The 22,744-nt window shown below is 38.6% G+C and overlaps 3 protein-coding genes across 3 annotated transcripts; 2 read left to right on the plus strand and 1 right to left on the minus strand.

Moving 5' to 3' along the window:
* Positions 1-1,712: 1,712 nt before the first annotated feature.
* LOC137721174 (uncharacterized) lies at positions 1,713-9,167 on the plus strand. Its single transcript, XM_068460280.1, has 24 exons — positions 1,713-1,860; positions 2,281-2,396; positions 2,629-2,713; positions 2,952-3,005; positions 3,196-3,287; positions 3,401-3,504; positions 3,606-3,681; positions 3,900-4,359; positions 4,472-4,807; positions 4,962-5,171; positions 5,260-5,358; positions 5,449-5,521; positions 5,760-5,887; positions 5,997-6,291; positions 6,413-6,651; positions 6,730-6,854; positions 7,023-7,140; positions 7,345-7,400; positions 7,537-7,624; positions 7,715-7,901; positions 7,981-8,064; positions 8,139-8,242; positions 8,377-8,445; positions 8,778-9,167. The coding sequence occupies exons 1-24, from the start codon at positions 1,810-1,812 to the stop codon at positions 8,883-8,885; spliced, it is 3,357 nt and encodes a 1,118-aa protein (XP_068316381.1). The 5' UTR covers positions 1,713-1,809; the 3' UTR covers positions 8,886-9,167.
* A 2,098-nt stretch (positions 9,168-11,265) lies between these two features.
* On the plus strand, positions 11,266-14,134 carry LOC137720574 (omega-3 fatty acid desaturase, chloroplastic-like). Its single transcript, XM_068459659.1, has 8 exons — positions 11,266-12,007; positions 12,408-12,497; positions 12,581-12,647; positions 12,780-12,872; positions 12,976-13,161; positions 13,279-13,359; positions 13,440-13,577; positions 13,675-14,134. Exons 1-8 carry the CDS (start codon positions 11,520-11,522, stop codon positions 13,858-13,860), a joined length of 1,329 nt encoding a protein of 442 aa, XP_068315760.1. The 5' UTR covers positions 11,266-11,519; the 3' UTR covers positions 13,861-14,134.
* A 5,189-nt stretch (positions 14,135-19,323) lies between these two features.
* LOC137720063 (zinc finger CCCH domain-containing protein 29-like) lies at positions 19,324-22,382 on the minus strand. The gene is made up of 2 exons (XM_068459069.1): positions 22,205-22,382; positions 19,324-21,676 (listed from the first exon to the last, which is right to left on the minus strand). Exon 2 carries the CDS (start codon positions 21,664-21,666, stop codon positions 19,669-19,671), a length of 1,998 nt encoding a protein of 665 aa, XP_068315170.1. The 5' UTR covers positions 21,667-21,676; positions 22,205-22,382; the 3' UTR covers positions 19,324-19,668.
* Positions 22,383-22,744: the final 362 nt, after the last annotated feature.

Consider the following 22,744-nt stretch of genomic DNA (forward strand, 5'->3'; position numbering starts at 1 on the left):
TGTTTCTGAAAACCAAAAAGCTGATCGAATATCTCCTTATACTACCCATTTAGCCTAAAAAAACTTAAATAATTAAACAGTTCCCCAAAAGCCATATCTCAGATATATGGGAGGTTATGCTTGAGTTTTGGTTACTTATTTTTATCTCTCATACATTTTTCTTAATTTTCTTTAATTCATTCGATCATACAGCAGAAAATTCAGAAAAGTACGTAAGAGGTAAATAATGGTTTGTGAATAACAAGATTATATTGGATCTACAATTTGGCAAAAAAAAAAAAAGAAAAAAAAAAAGGAACATCTTAGCAAATGCAAAGTAAAACATTATTTTGAATGCTACATGATTCTCTTGATTGGATTGGTTGATGTTTATCTCAGTGAAAAGACCGAAGAGGAAAGGGAAAGAGAAAGTAGTTGTGCCTTTTATTTTTGCCGAAAAAAAAGTAGTTATGTCTAATCCATGAAAACCAAATGGTAATTACAAAGGAGTTATGTCTAATCCATGAAAACCAAATAGTAATTACAAAGGAGTTATGTCTAATCCATGAAAACCAAATAGTAATTACAAAGGGCATCATTTCGTGATCATTGTGATCATGATTAGATATTTATGATCGATATATTTGTATTTTATTAAAGATATTGCTTGTGTTATCCCCGGAAAGAATTTCATTTGAATATCATACATGCAAAAAAAAAAAAAAACATTTTATTTGGAAATCTTTAAATCATTCATATACATAACAGTACATCACATAAATGATCATATCTAAAATTAAATAAATAAAATACGAACGTGTCAATATTTTTTTTTATTTTTTAAAAAGTACGATATTTAATTCAACGAATAAAGCATGTTAATATTTTATTTTTATTTTTTAAAAAGTACAATATTTAATTCAATGAATAAAGGGTGTCACGTGGACATATTCATGAACAATTCAACCCCAAAAGGGTCTTTGCAAATTAGACCTAAAAAATAGTACATAAAGCATGACTAATTGCATAACAATAAGCAAACTTTAAGCACTTCGTTAAAAGCAGAGCTTAATGAGGATTGCAAGATTACAAAGATCAATATAATAAATTAAATCCTATGTTACACGAATATCACGTGAAACTCTCAAATTATATTGGATAAGGAGTCCGATGCTTATGAGTTGCACCACTTAATCACCACCATGAACCCCATAATACCATATGAAAATTAAAGAGAAAAACTTTCCTAAAAATAGAAACCAAAACCAACCAATCCTAGTGAGATTTTGAGAACTTAAACGCATAAAACAACTTGTATGATATGAGTTCATTACCAAGATGACATCTTGTGCTAATAACAAGAGATCATGAGAAAAAAAAGTAACACATATTCTCATAATATTAGCATGAGACGTCACGTAATGATGAATCCATGCTAACTTGTAATGAATTGCACCAAACCCATGCTAACCTATAATGAATTGCACCAATATGTGATAGTCTCATTAAAAAATTTCTCAAAACGAAATATGATGTCATGAAGGTAGACTGAGTCACATAAACGCCTTCAATCTGAAATTAATCAAAGCAAGAACTTTACTAATCCGACGGTCCGTGAGCCCTCCTCCCTCCTTGCATCACCGTCCATTGCAACACACAATTCCCAATAAACATCCTCTACGTGGCGCGCCAGCATAATCGTCCGTACCGCACCTGAAACGAAGAAACCGAACCAAAAGAAACCATATTTTCCCTTCGTTTTTTTCAGCAAAATTCAGACGAAGAAATACAGAAGCTGACGCTCCATCCAAAACTCGTCGCTGAATCACTATGTTCGCCAAGTTCTTCAACAAATCTTCACAGCAACCACCAAATTCTCAGGTACTCTCTCCATAATTTCCGTCGTAATTTGAATTCGAGTTTTTTTTTTTTTTTCCCGAATCGCATTTCGTTAGAAAATGATTTTTATTTGTAATTTGATTGTTTTGGAGTGAAAGTAATTGACGTGCTACAATGGGAGCTGATCAAATTAGAATTATGAAATCATTTTAAGTTTTAATCACGAATAAAAGAAGAATTTGGAAGGAGAAACAGAGCTAATGAGCTCATCTCATCGATAAAATTTGATAGGGAGAGATGTTAAATGCTGAATTTAGTATAGTTTTTTAGCATATCGAAATGAAAATCTTCTCTAAATTGCTTTTGAATGCTTACCGCATTTGTAATTGAAACCGTATGTGTATATGTAATTGTTGTGTTGAAGCTTTTTTGATACTGTTCATCTGGCGTAATGTGCCTCAGGCAAGGGTCAAACAAGCGGATTTGGATCCGCGTGTTATTGTTCACTATGGGATCCCGTCTACTTCGTCCATTCTCGCAGTTGATCGCACGCAAAGCCTGTTGGCAATCGGAACACTGTGAGTTCACATATGTTATGGACAATGCGTGCTTTCGAATTTCAGTATGTTATACATGTCCAATCAGTATTCTGCTTGCTTGAGCCTCTGCAACGTTTCTGGTTCAAATTCAAGAGTCCATTTTTATGATGCCGTAGTGTCTTCCTTCAAAATACCAGAAAGAAGTGAGTGTTACATACAAAATGTGGGAGCTTCTTAACTTCAAGTTGACTTCATTGTGTACTGAATGTAGGGATGGTAGGATAAAAGTGATCGGTGGTGATAATATCGAAGGGCTTCTTACATCTCCAAAGCCACTTCCCTTTAAAAACTTAGAGGTTAGTAAGTTTAGAAGCAAGAAGCAATTGGTATATTATTTTTATTTTCTAGTCCTTGCTCACAAAGACTTTAGCTATCGTTCTTCCAAAAGGAGACCGCATCCAATCCTACTTTAAACTGTCTTCATGCTCCACCGCAAGAGGCCTAGTTTCCGTTGAGAAATATTTCAAAATTTTATGGAGATCTCATACGTTTCTAACTAGTTGTAGTTCGTGTTTTCATTGTGTATTTCTGCAGTTCCTGCAAAATCAGGGTTTTCTAGCCAGTGTCTCAAGTGAAAATGAAATTCAGGTATTGCTTTTTCTTAAGCTATCCAATTTTATTATAAAAAACCGACATCTGCTACCAGGCATTATCCGATACCTTGAAGATTTCTATCTATTTTTTCACCTCGATCCTTATATTATATGTTGCATTTTTCGTGTTCATATAGTATATACTGACAATATTGATTGGTTTAATAGGTTGTTGATGTTGGCAGGTTTGGGATTTGGAACAGAGGCGAATGGCTTCTTCTTTACAGTGGGAATGCAATATAACTTCATTCTCTGTTATATATGGCACTAATTACATGTACAGCAGTTGTAAAGCTTATTATTGTACTGTGTAACCAGTTGACAGTAATTGGCTGAAAATCGAAGCGAAACTTGGCAAAGGAATTTAACATTGCGCTATCGTTATGCCAGGTATATTGGAAGTGAATATGCAATGGTCTCTGTGTTGAAGTATGATGTTGAAGATGGAAGAATAAAATTACTGCCGTACTATATTACTGCAAATTTCGTAGCCGGTAATTGCTTAAGCTCTTGTAATTCACTGATGCCGTAGTTGATGTACTGAAAAACTCGTGCCTATTGTATTCTAATGCTGAGTCAAGTACTCATTTTGCAGAAGCAGCCGGAATGTCAGTGCCTGATCATCTTTCTGTTGTCGGAGTTCTCCATCAACCTGGTTCTCTGGGAAACAGGCAAGAAAAATCATGTGAAGATACTATACCTAGATCTTGGCTTTTCATTCCAAAGCTATGCCAAATGTTCAAACTATTTCCTAAGATGAACATATAGTGCACACAAACATATATTTGCATGCACATATACAAGCTACGACCATATACCTATTCACACATGCATACATGTTGCCGCTTCCATTAATTAAATATGGATTCATAAATGCGTTCTTTTGCAGATTGGTAATGGCATATGAGAATGGCCTCATCATTATTTGGGATGCTTCCGAGGACCGAGTTGTTCTTGTTAGAGGTTCCAAGGACCTGAAAGTGAAGGAAAAGGCAGTTACTAATTCTCCAGAGGACACAACAAAGGAGCTTTCTGATGCTACAGAAGAAAGCAAGCAGGTGGAGAAAGAAATAAGCTCTCTTTGTTGGGTATCTGACAATGGGTCGATTCTTGCCGTTGGCTATGTAGATGGTGATATAATGCTTTGGGACTTATCAACTGCTGCCTCTACCAAGGATCAGAAATCCGAAAAATTAGATAACAATGTTGCAAAGCTACAGTTATCATCAGGTGATAGAAGACTCCCTGTCATTGTTTTACACTGGTCTGAAAATAGGTTAGATAATCATCATAGGGGTCAACTCTTTGTCTATGGTGGTGATGACATTGGATCTCAAGAAGTTCTGACGGTACGGTGTTGATCCAGATGAGCTTGTTTACTCTGTTTTTTTGTTAGTTATGCAGTTTTTCTTGTGATGTTTAGTATAATTGTTACATATTAGTTTCTTTTCTCATTCACAGGTTCTGAGCCTTGATTGGTCTTCAGGAATAGAAAGCCTGAAATGCGTTGGCCGTACAGACCTTAAACTTAATGGTTCATTTGCGGATATAGTTTTGTTACCGACTGCTGGTGCAACGGAGAGTAGTGGCACATTGCTCTTTGTTTTGACAAATCAGGGACAACTGCATGTCTATGACAAGGCTTGCTTGTTGGCCTTAATGTCTCAGCAAAAGGAGAAGACTGCTGTTCCAGCAGTGCAGTATCCTGTGTTCTTACCCACTATTGAACCATATATGACAGTTGCAAAGCTTTCTCTGGTGCATAGAGATGAGGAATACTCCTCAGTTTTTTCTAAGGTACTATACGTTCGTATCACAAGAAACTCTCGAGGGTATTTGAGTTTCTGATCACAATTCAATTTTTTTTTTTCCTTATTTCTGAATTAGTTAACTTTATATGTATTTGGCCATTAGAATGAATTAGTTAACTTTGTATGTCTTTGGCCATTAGAAATTCTTAGTTGGAAAGATTAACGTGGAAGATGCTTCAACAACCGGTGGTAAAAAGTGGCCCTTGACCGGTGGTATTCCCAGCCAGCTTTGTACTTCTGAAGATTATCACGTCGAGAGATTTTATATAGCAGGATACCAAGATGGATCAGTTCGGATATGGGATGCCACATATCCAGCTCTCTCACTTATCTGTGATTTAGGACCCGAGGTTGGTATGCTGTCACAGGCAGTTTTTGCATGATATATTCGAGAATAAACTTCAGAAATCATTTTATCTTGTTTAATATGAATGGAAGGTAAAAGGAATCAGATCTACGGGTGCAAGTGCAAAGGTCTCAGCATTGGATTTCTGTTCTGTTACTATAGGGCTAGCTGTTGGTGACGATAGCGGTCTGGTAAGATTTAGTTGATCTTATGGACGCCTTTCTACTAGGTCATCCTAATTTTATACTTTAGTGATTCTGTTCTTGTTTGAGATTGTGTAGGTTCGTCTTTATAACCTAATAGGTGGTTCAGAAGAGACCAGAGTGCACTTTGTGACAAAAACTGATAAGGAAGGTTGGCTTACGTATATATTAATTGTGTGCCGATGTCTCTATTATTTTGTTTGAATGGCAGGAGGTTTTATATTTACTGATGTCTCTGTTATTCCGTTGATTTTAAATTTAGTGGATCGGTTTCATTTTCTAATAAAGGCAGTGCTGGTGTTCTAGGATTCATACGGCCGACCCTATTTAGTGGGAAAAGGCTTTGTTGTTGTGATTTCATTTTCTAACAAGAGCAGTGCTGGTTGCAGTTAAAAATTTACATCAAGGAAAGGGGCTTCAGTGCACGGCCATGTTTTGTATTCTTGATTCACCTATATGCATCCTACAATATGCAAACTTTGGAGGCCGACTTGCTGTGGGTTTTGAATGTGGCCGGGTGAGAATCGTCTTCTCAAATTTATTGTACTACAAATACGTTCTTAGATTGGATGTTAATTTCAAATGAATAAATTTCAAGAATTCATTTTTTTGATGTCATAATGCAGGTTGCGATGCTTGATATTAGTACAATGTCAGTTTTGTTTCTTTCAGACAGTGTATCCAACTCAAGTTCCCCAGTCACCTGTCTGGCTGTAAAATCATTTTCAGATACCAGTAACTCATCACATTGTCCAGAGGACTCTGCGTCCAAGAATTTGGAAGATCCTGGAAATGGGTTGATAATCGTTATGACTAGAAATGCGCATATTGTTGTTATAGACAGTGCCTCTGGCGATATGGTTAGCTCTTGGACTATGAATTCGAAAAAGGAGCTCACGGCGGTTTCAATGTACATTTTTGGTGAGTAATTTCATTCCAATCATTGATTTTGTTTTGTTTGGTTGGTTTTTTTGGGGGTGGGGGTGTTATACTAGAATAACAAAAACATAGATTTGGCTTTCTGAGAACTGTCTTTATGCAGAGGATGGCGATTTTTTATGTGATGTTCCAAGTGCAAAGCAATCGTTGGACGTTTCTCAGATAACTGAATCTAAAAAGGATCATGCACAAAAAGATGCCGACCCTGCAAGCACGCAGCCGGAAGTTGAGCAGGACACCACTAGCAAAACTGCATATTTTGTGCAGAGATCAACGAACACAACTGTTTTACTTTGCTGTGATAGTGCATTACAGATGTGCTCATTGAAGTCTTTGATTGAGGTGCCTTTATGCTATCATTTTAGTGTTGAACATCTCCGTATCTCTTTTTACCAATAAGTGAAATTGCCTTAATTCCAGGGTGACAGTAACTCCACTCAGAAGGTGGACCTTGCAAAACCATGTTGCTGGACTACAGCCTTCAACAAAGACGGGAAAGATGGTGGACTGGTTGTATTCTATCAGACAGGAGTTTTCGAAATAAGGTGAAGCACTCGCACTTGCTTCTCGAGTTCTATTTGCTGTGTAACCTGATATTACTTTGATCAGCGAATGCACATATGCGGGGAAGTTTTATGCATTTGGCACCAATGTGTTTTATCATTTTATTTGAACAATATTTGTATAATAAAACATTGGCCATCGATCAACAGGTCTTTTCCAAATCTTGAAGTGGTGGGAGGATTTTCATTAATGTCAATTCTGAGATGGAACTTCAAGACCAACATGGACAAGACAATCTGCTCCTCTGATTGTGGGCAAATTATTCTGGTCAGTTTCTTTCTTCGTTTTGTATAAGCACGCGGTATATTTCTGTAGTATATTATATGCCACTGGAAAGCATCTGCTTCACAATCCAAACTTTCTTGAAAACGATCGGTCTCCCAGTGGCAGGCGCTTGTATTATGCACCTCCAATTTATAGCTTTGTGTTGCACTCTCTAACCTTCAAACATCTTTTTTTTTATCTTTTTAGGTAAATGGGTGTGAATTAGCTTGTGTATCTCTTTTGTCCCACGAAAATGACTTCAGGTAGCCTCCTCCCGCTCTCATATAATCGTGTTTGTGTATGTGTGCATTCCTTAAGCTTCAAATGATAACTTCATTGCAAATTTATTCAAAGCACTTAATACAAATCATACTTCTAATTGGATTTTGGTTGGCTTAGGATTCCTGAATCGTTGCCTTGTCTTCACGATAAAGTGATTGCAGCCGCTACGGATGTCATTGCTAGTTTATCTGTTAGCCAGAAACAGGTTGCAGTGTGTTGCTTGAAGCGCTGTTTATCATTTTTTTGTGGTGAAGGTGTAATTTATTGCTGAGCCTGAACATCTTGTTAGCCACAGGTTGGTGTCCCTGGTATTTTAGGCGGTATCATCAAGGGCTTAAAAGCGGGTAAAGCGGAGCAAGACATGCACCCAGCAAATCATGAGAAGTATTGTGAGAATTTAGAGAGCTTATTTTCAAGTCCGCCGTTTTTAAAACCTTCCCAAGATGGGAAGGATGATCAAGAAATTCTGGAGCTTCATATAGGTTAACTATCTTTTGTTGTAATCCTTTTTAACTCTACCTCCATCCTCTTCATAATCGTAGTCTAACTGTTTTGGTGCAGACGATCTTGTAATTGACGGACCTCTCATAATTGATGGACCTCCTCCCCCTTCTTCAATTGAGAAGAACAAGAATGAAAAGAAAGGTATAACTGTTGTATTTTCTCGGTCGAAACTTTTTTAGTGGTCTTGACTTGATGCCCCGGTGTTTTCTTCGCAGACAAGGGAACAGAGAAGGAAAGATTATTTGAAGGCGCGACAAGTGATACAAAACCAAAAATGAGGACAGCTGAAGAAATCAAGGCTAAATATAGAGACATTGGGGTACTTAAACTACTCTTTCCACAAAAAGATTAAGTACTTCTTGAATATTTAAGGAGTATTTCAAGAGACTTCATGGCTATATAAAGCGTAGACAACAAATGGGGATTACGTTCTAACGTGGTCGATTGTTTCAGGATGTGTCTGCGGGTGCAGCAGCTGCACTTGCGAGAGATAAGCTTGCAGAACGCCAGGAAAAACTTGAGGTACAAGTTTCTTTTAATGGAGACCTCAGATCCCCCAAACTATGCTAACGTTAGTCAGTCTCAGGCCCATGACGCTATCTTTTTCAGCCGTTGATGAGTGTAGGACTTACTGTGAAGTCCACAAACATCAATGGCTGTGCACGGATATGTGACACTAGCAATCCCAAATTATGACATAGGATTTACTTGTCTGAGTTATCTTTCGCTGTTCTAACAAAAGATGCATTCACATTCCACGGCATTGAGAATCCTTGCGTTGTGTAATTTTGTTTCCGTCACTACACAATTCATGATTCATCTGCTGATGAGCATGTCTTCTTTGCACACACCAGAAACTCAGCCAAAACTCAGAAGAACTGCGAAGTGGAGCTGAGGACTTTGCGTCAATGGCAAGGGAGCTCGCCAAGAGAATGGAAAATCGTAAATGGTGGCAAATATGACGAGCTGACATCAATCGGTTACCAGTGCTTATACGTATTCATCAAGATTTATCTGAATCTTGCTCTTCCGGTTCAAGAAAGGTACCCTGATTGAGCGTTCTACTATGCAAATTCTAATTTTTTATTTTCCCACGTTCTACTGATGCATTTGATCCAGCATTGCCACAATCTGTATTTTTTGTACATAAATTGCTAATATTTTTCTTATATTGTGTCTATCCCTGTAAATCATTGCTATCTTTTCTTCGGGGTTCTGGAATTTGTATCAAATTAACATGCTAAAATGTTCGGGTTCGGTTTGGTTTTGTGTTCTTGAACAAGTTGAATCAGGATCAACTAGGACATAAATAAAGCATTGAGTCAAACTCTTCTTTGGTGTCAAGGGGATAGCTATGATTAGTCATTGACTCCCTGAAAAAGGGTAAAAGAATGGGAACTATTATGGGCCATACAATGCATTACAAATGCATGATCGTTACACTTCAACCGAATTATTCTATTCCACCTCTTAGAAAGAAAAGAACTTAAATCCAAATACACGGCAATACATTTATTCAAAACTTCTACCATGAGCACACAATGGAGTCATAGACAGTCAACTTCTTGGTGTGTGAAATTTAATAAGATCAAGTATATCACGGCGTTTGAATTATACATTTCTTCTAATGATTAATAATTACAAATAAACCGTTTAAACCATATTATATTGCGTGCAATTGTAATTTTACCGCTTAATACGGTGGTCCAATTTCTTGGATCAAACGTACTCTTCCGACCAAAACGAGCAAGGACTCAACAAAACAGAAAAAAAGAAAATCTGCACGAACCACGTGCGGTTGATTCTTTGATTGATCCATTTACATTAGGAAGTTTTAACGAAAAATCTACGGTACTGTTCACTTTAACGAAAAATCATACTTTTACACTAAAAAAGTCAATCATAGTACTATTCACTTTACCTTTTATTTTATCTTTATCATTAAAACTCAAAGTTTTCAAATCATTTTCATTAGTTTTATTTTTACTTTATCCTCGGGTCTAAAATTCATTTGGTCTGACATTTGATTTGTTTGTCCACGTTTTTCTCACTGAACACCTTCAATCATAACACTAGGACGGTCGCAATTATAATACTAGGACGGTTTAGTACTTGGTCAGTTGAACAGGCCATGTGAAAATTGGCGATCCATATTTCGGTTGAAATAGAAAAAACATTATTAATGTGTGTTACGCTGCGATTTCAATTATTGAAAAATGACAAATTTAAATTGACTTTTAATGGTTCACGAGGACAAAAACGAATTTGACAAAGAACAAACGTAGATCACACAGCTACACCACAAGAAATTTTTGAATGTGCTGAAAAGTAATTTAATACATTAAGTGTCGTAATACAATTAATTAAAAATTTTAAAATTTTTTAATTAATTGTATTATTATAACTTGATGTGATGGTTCAGTTTCACGTATACCAAAAGTTTCTCCACCAATAGGAGCCAGATTTTGACCGCGTCCACTACCCGCCTTATTTCACATTTGTTTGGGCCCGCTGTCCAATCAACGTCTCTCTTTTGCCTCCCATCTAAAAGGAATTGGATCCTCTCTCCTGAGCTAAGGAGAGGATTTTTCTAACCAAAGATCTTGGACCGTTGAATTTTTATCCAACGATTACAAACAGAGGATTACTTTAAAGTTATAATAATTATAATCGTTGGATAAAAATCTAACGGTCCAAGATCATTGGTCAGGAGGATCCTCTCCTTAGGCTCAGGAGAGGATCCAATTCCCACCTAAAATTCCATCTTTCTTTCCCTTTTTTTTTTCTTTCTAACTTGCAATTTTTTTCTACTTAATACTACAATATGGTGGTATTCATTTTACTTGTAAGTCTCTTGAATGACGAATTTGATACCAAATTAGGTTACTCATTGTGTGGCTTAGCCGAACTCCCCCTTCCCCCTTAGTGTAAAAATATATCGTTATACTTAAAAAAAAAAAAAAAAAACTTGAAATTTTTAATAGTAATGTTATTCATACTATATTTTTATATATCACCTTAGATGACATTTGTTGTAGACAGTCACATCATTTGAAAAATTTGCAAAATCCAAGAAAAGGAAGAAGAAAAACTCCTCGTATACTACAATCATCATTTATTAATTAGTTTTTCTTATTTATTAGTTTATTAAATAATGAACTAAATTTAAAAATCTAATTAATTCAAATGATGTGGATGTCTACATCAAATAACTATAAAAATGTGGTAAAAAAACATGATATGAATATCATTACTCAAATTTTAATTTGTTCGTACGTGCACCAACATCCAATATATAAACAAAACCAAACTCTCCAAACAAAATAAGCTTTTAACGCAGAATTCATTTTATTACCATCCACCAACAGAGGAGGGGAGAGAAACTGTTGCAACTTGCATAATCCTAGAGGGAGAGAGAAAAGGACGAGCGACAAGAAGCACAAGTTGTATTTGGACGTGGAGGAGGGAGGCCCTTATGTTATCCTCCTCGTCCTCCTTTTTATGACCGATTAGTTCCACTTCCACTTTCCATTCCGCCATCCAATCCGACCTGAAAGCTCAAATCTTTCTGCATTTTTCCCCTCTGGGTCTCTCCAATGGCGACTTGGGTCCTCTCAGAATGCACCCTAAAACCTCTCCCTCAATTCTACCCACATCCCAGAAACGCCCTCCCGTCAAAACCCACCGTTCCTTCCTCCCTCCGGCCGTTTCCAACCTCAAAAAGCACCAATCTTTTTCGGTTCAGAGAGGCAAAATGGTCACTCAATGTGAGTGCCCCATTGCGGGTCCCATCCGTGGACGGGGAAGATAATGGGAGAGGGAGCACACATGGGGTTGGAGACGGTGGTGGATTCGACCCTGGTGCCCCTCCCCCCTTCAATTTGGGTGACATCAGGGCTGCCATTCCGAAGCATTGCTGGGTTAAGGACCCCTGGAGATCTATGAGCTATGTGGTCAGAGATGTGGCGGTGGTTTTTGGGATGGCGGCTGTTGCAGCTTACTTTAACAATTGGGTTGTTTGGCCTCTCTATTGGGTTGCTCAGGGCACCATGTTCTGGGCTCTCTTTGTTCTTGGACATGATTGGTACGTAAAGTTTGCTTTCTTTCAGTTGAAGTATTAATTTTTACACGTTCTTCTAGTTGAGTGTATTTTTCTACGTTAATTATTGAGTTTAAGTTTCGAGATTTGTACTGTAAATTCTTCAGATTAATTAACACTCATTTAATTGGCAATTAACGATGCTTACAACCACTTAAGGGGCGGTGAACAAAAATGTGCACTTTCTAATTCAGGATTTCAGTGCCTCTTGAATTGTATGCTTCTTGGCTTAGGTTAGTTGGCCGAGGCTTTCACACTCAAGTTTGAATCGTCGTCTATGTTGCTGTTAGAAAAAATATATATATATATTTGAATGCTCGTTCTGCTTGCAATGTGGATTTTTTTGCAGTTTTTCTTAGCCGATTGATGTGAATTGTTTGTGCAGTGGCCACGGAAGCTTCTCGAATAATCCGAAGCTGAATAGCGTGGTCGGTCATCTTCTTCATTCTTCAATCCTTGTCCCATACCATGGATGGTTAGTTTTCTTTCAGAAATAATAATCCTGTCCAGACATGTAACAAAACTTGCACAGTAACCATTGGCCATTTACTGTCACAGGAGAATTAGCCACAGAACTCATCATCAGAACCATGGACACGTCGAAAACGATGAGTCTTGGCATCCGGTGAGTTTCCGTTTGTGTCCAACTCTGTTCTTAATTCGGCGTATCAAATTGTTCATCCTATAGATTTTGTTTTTCATTAACTTCGAACAAGTAAGTTATTTCGCTCGTAATTAGTCTCATCTGGTTTTGCAGTTGCCTGAGAAAATTTACAAGAGCTTAGATAAGATGACTCAGATATTTAGGTTCACCTTACCATTCCCCATGCTTGCTTATCCTTTCTATCTGGTGAGCCTTCCGCTTCCTCGCTTCTTTGTTACTTACACGAACAATGAGCCTGTGATGTCTTTTTCTGATATGTTGTGGTATATGCTGCTGATTTCGATCACAGTGGAATCGAAGTCCGGGAAAGAATGGGTCTCACTACAATCCAAACAGCGAACTGTTTCTCCCGAATGAAAGGAAAGATATCATTACTTCCACTGCCAGTTGGACAGCAATGGCTGCGCTGCTCGTCGGTCTGTCTTTCACAATGGGTCCTGTCCAAGTGCTTAAGCTCTACGGTGTTCCATACTGGGTAGGTTCCGTCTCTATATGCTCGTGCTTCTGCAATGCTGGCATAAACGAATGCCTCTACCAAGTCTTCCTTCTCTCATCTTACAATTGTTTCTTTTAAATTTGCTTCCGAATGCAGATGTTTGTCTTGTGGTTGGACTTAGTGACTTACTTGCATCACCACGGCCACGAGGACAAGCTTCCATGGTACCGTGGGAAGGTAAGGTGTTCGATTTTGTTAAATCTCCAAACAATGCAAATGCTTTCACACTTCTGAAATATTTTGTATCTATCAAACAGGAATGGAGTTACCTAAGAGGAGGATTGACAACCATCGATCGCGATTACGGTTGGATCAACAACATCCATCATGATATCGGGACTCATGTTATACATCATCTCTTCCCTCAAATCCCACATTACAACTTAATAGAAGCAGTGAGTACCCCTTCAAACTAATCTCTTTGGCCGAAAAATCAATTCAATTGTGTACCCTGTTTTAATTCTCGGCTTGTTTTCCGTTTGTTCGTTCCAGACGGAGGCAGCTAAGCCTGTGCTTGGGAAGTACTACAGAGAACCGAAGAAATCGGGGCCTCTCCCACTTCACTTACTGGGAGTCCTTGTAAGAAGCTTTAAACAAGATCATTACGTGAGTGATACAGGGGATGTTGTATATTATCAAACAGATAAGGAACTCGCCGGATCAGCAGTCCCAGAATGAAGCCGTGAAGTCATAAGGTACAACGATCGAAGCGTTACAGCGTACCAAAGGATTAAATTCTTTCTGACCACCTTGCTTTAACCCCCGGACAGTTTCTGGCTCTGCATTACTAGTCTGCCTTTGGCAGCCATTCTTTTTCTTAATATACTGTGTATTAAGAGAACTAGGTGCCTTGCATAGATACATTGCAGGCTGTTGAATTGTAACACGTTGGAATATGTATAGTGAAGTATAATGATTTGAATGAAAAGGATTGAGTCTCGAAATTTCCAAATGATTTCAGCTCAGGCTCGATCAGTTTACAGAACGAACTGCACTCATGAAGGAAGATATTCGCATTGATCCTTCTGAATGCCGTCTGGGCCGCAAATGCTGCTGCTGACATCAATTCCTTGAGGTTTGAGGACAGAAAGAGCCTCACCAGCGTTCTCAGGCTTTATTCCTCCTGCCCAGAGCCGCCCGTGTTTGCTCCTAATGTTCGGTATCTTAAACTGCGTCCAAACGATTTCAGAGTGAAGTGAATCATAACAATCTCATATATTCGATACTACATACATTTAAATGATTGTGCTCACAGTAGTTTGGGTGAAGCGGCTTAATTATGTCTGTTCTTTCGACGAAATTAGCACAGCAGAGGCACATGTGAGGTTATGGACATTTTGGAACCATAAAACACTTTACACACAGTCTTCGCGTGGTAATTATGTCGAATAATTTGAAGGAAATACGTCGTTGTCTTTCTACTGAAGTTGTTAGTAAACTACGTGGGTTAAATCTATGTTCAGACAGTTGCTAATGCGAACGGTCATACATACAAGACGTTGTTTAAGAACGAGAGTAGATGAAGAAGAAAAATGAATTTCCTTACCTGCCACCCTTTGCACTATCCACAAGAATCCAATCAACCAGAGAAGATTGTTCAGCGGAAATCTGGTTCACAAGACTTCCATCTTCGTTAGCATGAAGAACATAGATTATACGGTGCTCTCCAACTAATGCAGGAAAACCTGCTCGGAAGCCATCTCCATGGAGCTGCAAAACCTCAAAGTAATACAACTCTAAGCATTTTGTTATGTATTTATGCAATGTGCAAGCTTAACAAGGCACGGGAACCTATGCCTGAACAAATTCAAGGTCGGATGCATCACACGGTTTTTTTATTTTTTTGGGAAACCTCGACGGTACAAGGAAAATTTTATTGATAACGAAAAAATAAGTTACACTTAGTCAGGGGGGACATAAACCTTACCCCTCAAAAAACAAAGACAATAAAAAGGAATACACGAAAAAGAAGAGAGGACATAAACCTTACCCTTCTAGAAACAAAAAACAAGAATGAAATAAAGAAAAAAGGGAGGGGGGGCAATTCCTGAAAACTCCTCCACATGCAGCAAGATCGGGATTTCCTTTAGACAAACCATTTGTATTAAGCTTAACCCAAGGAAACTAAGGAGGAGACCAAAGGACAGGAAGAATAGTAGGTGCCTTGTGAGGGATAGGTTGGATCCCTAAAGAAGAAAGGATCTGAGTGTCAAAACCCTGAGAACAATCAGGAATAAACTTCCCACCATAAACAATCACCGAATTGATAGACATGCAAAGACGATGAAAATAGATTGGACGACCCTAAAAAATAAAACACTCGTTAATAAAACACTCATTCAAGGTCGGATGCATCACATGGCTCTTGATATTATCTTTACTAATTAATTCATTGTCAACCAAAATCCTATGAAACAACCAAATTTTGCTGTTTAAAAATTTTCTCACACATTTTGTGTGTGCCCATATGCTAGTCGACATTAAGGGGAGGGGGTGGGCTTAGCCTCGCTAGCAATAATGTAGTTCAAATTCGTCTTTAACAAGAATCGAACCTAAAATCTCTTACTTACCATTAAAAAAGAATACCATTAAAACGTAGTATTAAGTGGCAGTACGAAAACGCTTTAAATCGTTTAAATGAGTTTGGGTTAGTAAAACCCAAATTAGGAAATACATTAGGTGTGGCCCGCGTGGCTAAGATTTTGGCCCAAAGTTAATATTCTTGACCCAACAAAAAGGGCTAGAGAAATTTTGGACCAAAACCAATAAATATTTTAATTTTTCTTTTTTTTATTCGGCCTAATATTTCCAATTTTTTTTAGGAAGGTTGGCCTATTATTTTAAGAATTTTGGCAAAATGGAATTAGAAAGTTGTCCTCATGGAGGGAAAGTAAAATACTTTAGAATATTGTCTTGTAAACAGAAAAAATGCACATAGTTTCAAATATATGGATATTCGTAGATCTGCACTAAACTCGACTTAGAATCATGAAACATGTGTTTATGTATGTGCTGCAACTTGGTATATACTGCATATTCACACGTACAGTGAGTCTAAGTACGGGCGGAACTTTTTATCACTTGAACTATAAAGGTCAAGCAAAAAATGATTAAAGTTGAGTCATAAAAAATAAAAAAATAAAAAAATAAAACTTGATTTGATCATTCTTTCTGTGTAACCCTTTTTGCAAGAAGAAAACAGAAGTGCGGAAATTGTTTTTCAAATAATATAATAAGACAAGAAAGAAGTGGATGTGTCATCCTCGTCACTAATCACCTGTATATTGGAATATTGGAAAAGGAAAAGTAGGAGGAAGCTAAAAAATAAAACAATCACTGAATTGATAGACATGCAAAGACGATGAAAATGGATTGGATGACCCTAAAAAATAAAACACTCATTCAAGGTCGGATGCATCACACGGCTCTTGATATTATCTTTACTAATTAATAAAACACTCATTGTTAACCAAAATTATATGAAATAACCAAATTTTGCTGTTTAAAAATTTTCTTACACACTTTGTGTGTGCCCATATGCTAATCGACATTAAGGGGAGGGGGTGGGCTTAGCCTCGCTAGCAACAATGTAGTTCAAATTCGCCTTTAACAAGAATCGAACCTAAAACCTCTCACTTACCAGTGAAGAGTAATACCATTAGAATGTAGTATGAAGTGGCAATACGAAAACGTTTTAAATCGTTTAAATGAGTTTGGGTTAGTAAAACCCAAATTAGGAAATACATTAGGTGTGGGCCGCGTGGCTAAGATTTTGGCCCAAAGTTAGTATTCTTGACCCAACAAAAAGGGCTAGAGAAATTTTTGACCAAAACCAATAAATATTTTAATTTTTCTTTTTTTTATTCGGCCTAATATTTCCAATTTTTTTTAGGAAGGTTGGCCTATTATTTTAAGAATTTTGGCAGAATGGAATTAGAAAGTTGCCCTCATGGAGGGAAAATAAAATACTTTAGAATATCGTGTTGTAAAAAGAAAAAATATACATAGTTTCAAATATATGGATATTTGTAGATCTGCACTAAACTCGGCTTAGAATCATGAAGCGTGTGTTTATGTATGTGTTGCAACTTGGTATATACTGCATATTCACACGTACAGTGAGTCTAAGTACGGGCAGAACTTTTTATCACTTGAACTATAAAGGTCAAGCAAAAAATGATTAAATTTGAGTCATAACACAAAAAAAAAAAAAAAAAAAAAAAAAAACTTGATTTGCAAGAAGAAAACAGAAGTGCGGAAATTGTTTTTCAAATAATATAATAAGACAAGAAAGAAGTGGATGTGTCATCCTCGTCACTAATCACCTGTATATTGGAAAAGGAAAAGTAGGAGGAAGCTTCGTTTATGGGGGATTTTGGACACTTTATATTTGTTGGATTGAGAAAATTAACTCATGGGCGGCTGGATGGACCAAGCAAGGACAAACGTCAAATGTCGCGGGCCCCACACGCCATCGGCCTAACAATTTTGTATAAACAAGAAACAAAGGCAGAACGCTGCGTTTTGCTTTCCATCCTGGCACTGAAACGTTCCAGCAAGGATGGATGGATCGAAGAGGTGACCACCCAACTTCCAATGTAGATAATTAGATATAATACCTAACCTACACCCTAGATTGTTTTCATTAGCCTTGCATTATATTGGGATTAGGATAATGTTTGTGATAACCAACCAATTTTGTGCCAAACCAAATAAAAATCAATGTTTCTTGCATGAAATTGTCTTATTGTTTCAGGATGTCAATGTGGCATAAGAAAGAATGTGGTGAAATCTCTCTCTAGTAATATGAGATGTTCTTAGGTGCGCCCCTTCGTGCCAAATTGTATGTCTGCCCAAGACACAAATAAGAGAGACCCTATACATTCGTGCCTCACATTGGCTCATTTTGGTGGACCTGAATTAATGTAGGGAGTGGTATACAAGTTTTTCTCATTAATAGGCTAATAACCATTGAGGTGCAATGTTTTTAATGAATTGTGAATTACTTGGCCAGTAGTGCAGAGATTTTGCCCTATTACCGAACGTCATGTGATGAGATATGTAAACGTACAAGTGTATACACCCAGGAGGCACGAGATAAACTTAAAGTGTCATGTATTTAACGAGTTTCCAAAATGAAATTGGAACTGGGTTAGATTGGCCTAATGAAATGAGCTAGGGTTTGCTTCTGATAATGTTTGTGATAACCAACCAATTTTCTGCCAAACCAAATAAAAATCAACGTTTGTGCATTACTTTGCCAGTATTTGATTTGAAGATTTTACTTACTTATATTTTCGGATGTCATCGGTGTCGTGTGTTTTGATTTTCTCGCATGAAATTGTCTTATTGTTTCAGGATGCCAATGTGACGTAACAAAGAATGTGGTGAAATCTCTGTCTAGTAACATGAGATGTTCTTAGGTGCACCCCTTCGTGCCAAATTGTATGTCTGACCAAGACACGAATAAGAGAGACCCTATACATTCGTGCCTCACATTGGCTCATTTTGGTGGACCTGAATTAATGTAGGGAGTGGCATACAAGTGTTTCTCATTAATAGGCTAATAACCACTTATGTTTGAAGTGTAATGTTTTCAATGATTTGTGAATTACTTGGCCAGTAGTAACAGAGATTTTGTTCTATTATCGAACATCATGTGATGAGATATGTAAACGCACAAGTGTATACACCCAGGAGCCACAAGATAAGCTTGAAGTGTCATGTATTTAACGAGTTTCTCAAATGAAATTGGAACTGAGTTAGATTGGCCAAAGGAAATGAGCTAGGGTTTGCTTCTGATATTGGCAATGAACCATCTAGATATTCAGTAGCCTATGATGCCTTAAGATGTCGAGTTTCCTCAAACCAAGTACAAACTTCGTTGAATCGGACAGCCAACGGGCTAAACAGCGAGCAACCTCGTTTGCATGACGGCGAATATGGGAAGGAATAGCTACAATGATCCAGCACTTCCCCATGAGTTGCAAGATTTGAAGATAAATCAAAGTAATAGTTTCGAATCCTCCTCCATTCCCTTAACAATAATAATTTTTGAAATAAATAAATAAAATCGAAAAATCATAGATTACAACACAGAAACGCTTTACTTTCTAAATGAGTTGCAAGATTTGATCAGACTGAATAAAAATACATTTCTGCCACTGATGCATTTATCATCTCTGTGAAGAACTAGAAATTAGCATCTCCCAGATGGAGAGGGAAAATAAATAAATAAATACAATAATACAATGAAAAAATATAGCTGAGCATATTCGCCTCCTATCTAATTTCTCCAAATTCTAGAGCCTAACTTGGTCTCCTCTCTCCTGCCCAGAATTTGAGGGCCTTGATTGAATGGAATTGGTTTGCTGTGACCTTTCCCGTTTTCTTAGATTACAAGTAACTATAAATTTATCGAAAGACTAATAAAATACTTCGACGTGTCGATTTCTTCAGCGGATGCTGGGAGCACAGGACCGTTGCTTACGCCCTCTGCTCCTGTTCTATGTACATCAGCTCCGCCCACGACGGAAGCATTTCGTGACCCCCATTGTTGAGGTGATGATACCTTTGCTTCTTGTCTGCACCAAACAGCTCAGACCTCTCGGAAGAAACATCCCTAACTAGGGTATTGACCCAAGAGACATCCGGCTCCTCAACCGCCGGAGTCTTAAAGCCAGGTGGTCCGGCATTGTTGCTTCGGAACCCAAAAGAAGCAGACTTCGTCAGCTTGTTCAGCTCGTCTCCTTGCATTCCCCAATCCAATTTCCCACCAGGTGAGCCCCAATCTGAGGACTGCCTCATGGTGGAAGAATTAACTGGGGCATTAAGCCCGGGAAGATGGTTCATTGCTCCGCGGTCAATGAAACTCTGGCTCCGCTGCTGTGCAAATGCAGCAGACCTGGAATTCATAACGGCTGCTGCAAGAGCACTGGGTGAGTCGAGCCCAAATGATGAGGGCTTCCTCACCGGAGAGGATGACAAGTTGGTTGGGTAGCTCGAACGAAGCTGGTTCATGTTTTGGCGATGGTTTGGGGTTGAAGGCTTTAGAGAGAGTCCCTGCAATTGAGACGACAAAGAAGGATCGAAGGATCCGAAAGCATCATCAAGGTTAGTTGGCTTCAATTCTCCATGCCTGCTGTAGGACGGCGAGGAGGAGAGACGAGATATCTCATCCCACAAGTGCTGTTGCTGCTGTTGCTGTTGTTGTTGGCTTGAATGACTATCTAGTCCTAGCAATTCCATCTCCAACTCCAAATCTCGGGCACTACACGCACTCTTAAGCCTGCTACCCGGAAGCTGCAAGGCGGGCGGGGTGAGGTTAACTTTGTTCTGCCACAAACCTCCGCTCTTAGGAGATGAAGCGGCCGCCAGTGGAGACATGGGCGGTGTTGATGTAGCTGGCATAGACATAGCTGATGAACCCAGAGCTAACGGGCTCAAGGCTGCCATATCTGCTGCACTAACTGACATTGACCTTGGTGAAGGCATGGCTGAACCCGTAGAAGCATACACCGGGCGTAGTTCTTCGGGTCGGTGAGCAAAGAAGCACACTTTCCTCGTGCAACCGGTTTCATCTTTGCAAAGGCGGGTTCGATACTGAGCAGGATGAAGCCAGGACTCAAAGACACCATGAGCATACTCACAGACATCTCCCTTCTGGCACGATCCTTTGCGGAATTCAGGGCAGGGAACACAGCTGTATGGGTACTTTTTTGGGTCTCTCCTCCTGGCGTTTTCGCCTGGGTGAACAAAAGGGCACTCTGTCCAGTCATGAGAGTAGGCCCTCGAGCACGGCTTCACCTTGAAAGTGAACATTCTGAACTCATCTGTACCATATATCCCATTGTTGATATCAGGCAACGATATATCAATCGGATATTCTTTCTTCTCACTTCCCTCTTTCGACATCTGGGGGCTCGAAACCTTCTGTTGGTCTCCCTCTTCAGTATCGCTTTCCATAATTGACTTATCGCCTCTCAACAGCATCTCCATGGCCTTCCTTCTTGAGCTGCAGGGCGACTTCAAAGCTGGGGCAATCAAGTCAACGGGCTTGTTTCCGTTAGCATTGACGCAATCAGCATCAGCAGATGCATCAAGCAAGAGCTTGACAACCTCAAGTGAAGCAGTGGAACCACCAGCAGCGGCACAGTGAAGGGCAGTGACCCTATCTGAGCCGCAACACCTGTTGACATCAGCCATGCCAGACTGAATTATATACTTCAGAACCCTAGTGCTACCGAACATGGCAGCGATCATAAGCGGCGTCCTCTCTTCGAACCCCATCTTCTTTGACCCGATTCTTCTTCCATACCAAAAGCCGGCCTCATCAATATGGAAACCCTTCTCTTCTACTTCAGTCCTGAAAGCTTCGAGATTATCCGAGGCGGACAATTCGACCAAAACCGATTTCTGCTTCTGGAATTCGCTTTCCATGTTGAAATTTGAGGGGCTGAGTTTATTTTTGGAACCCTTGCACATATCCAAAGTCCTGCACCATCGTAACAACAAAAGTTCAATATACCACTCAATTTCAATAACTGGTAGCAGATTTACAGATGCTACTTCTATGTAAAGTTGCTCATATCAGCAAATAAAATTAAAAAAGCACTTCCACAGCTGCATAATTGTTGAATCTAAGATTTTACACAAATTGAACAGAGAATTCCCCCACCTCATCAGAAAAAAAAAAAAAACCCAAAAACTAAATCTTGAAAACTATATGGTTGGTTTTTCCCATTGAGTTCCAAAAATAATCATAAAACTTCACAAATCCAAAAACTTTTCTCCTTAATTATCAAAATATAACCCAAAAGAACCCAGAAATCAGTGAAAACAGACAACCCCAGATCCAAAAATTCAAACTTCAACCCAATTAACTCAAAACCCAGAAATATTTCACAAAACCCAATTGAAACCACACATAATTATATCAAAAAACTCAATCCAAATACAGAAAGATTCAAACTTTAAGGTTCCACAAAGCTCAAACAATCAAGCCCAGAAAGCTTTTCCTTACCTTTTAAGTTTCAAGTACTCAACAGATCTCCGGAGACAGAGAGTGACAGATAATAGGAGGAGGATGATAACTTGTGCGTTCGTTGTTAGAGTGAGAAAAAGATCGACGAGGAACCTCGACTTAGAGGCGCTTGGAGTTATGAGGAAACGGAAGGCTTTGGGGATTTATATTGCTGTTGGGCGAGGGTCTGAAAGGAAGGAGGAAGGAAAGCGTGACTTTCCTTCTACTTTGTTTCGTGGGTGTGTGGAATTTGGTCAAAGTCAAAGCTTCAAAGCAAGGGCCACTTCTTTATGACTGTCCTATGAGAATTGAGGAGGTGGGTTTTCTGGTGAATGAAATTCAAATTCGAATTCAAATTAGGATGGAATTCAGGTCAAATGCGAAGATGGTGGACCGACTCTCCTTTCATTCCACCTGCACCAACACCTCGTTTACGGTTTGCTGAGCTAAAACACCCCAAAGTCCAAAGTGGAGTTGTCCTTCACGTGAGGTTGGGTTTTATGGTTTTCTTTATCTGGTTCGCACTAGTGCACTTACCTA

This window comes from Pyrus communis, chromosome 16 (genome assembly GCF_963583255.1).
Source record: "Pyrus communis chromosome 16, drPyrComm1.1, whole genome shotgun sequence".
NCBI lineage: Eukaryota > Viridiplantae > Streptophyta > Magnoliopsida > Rosales > Rosaceae > Pyrus > Pyrus communis.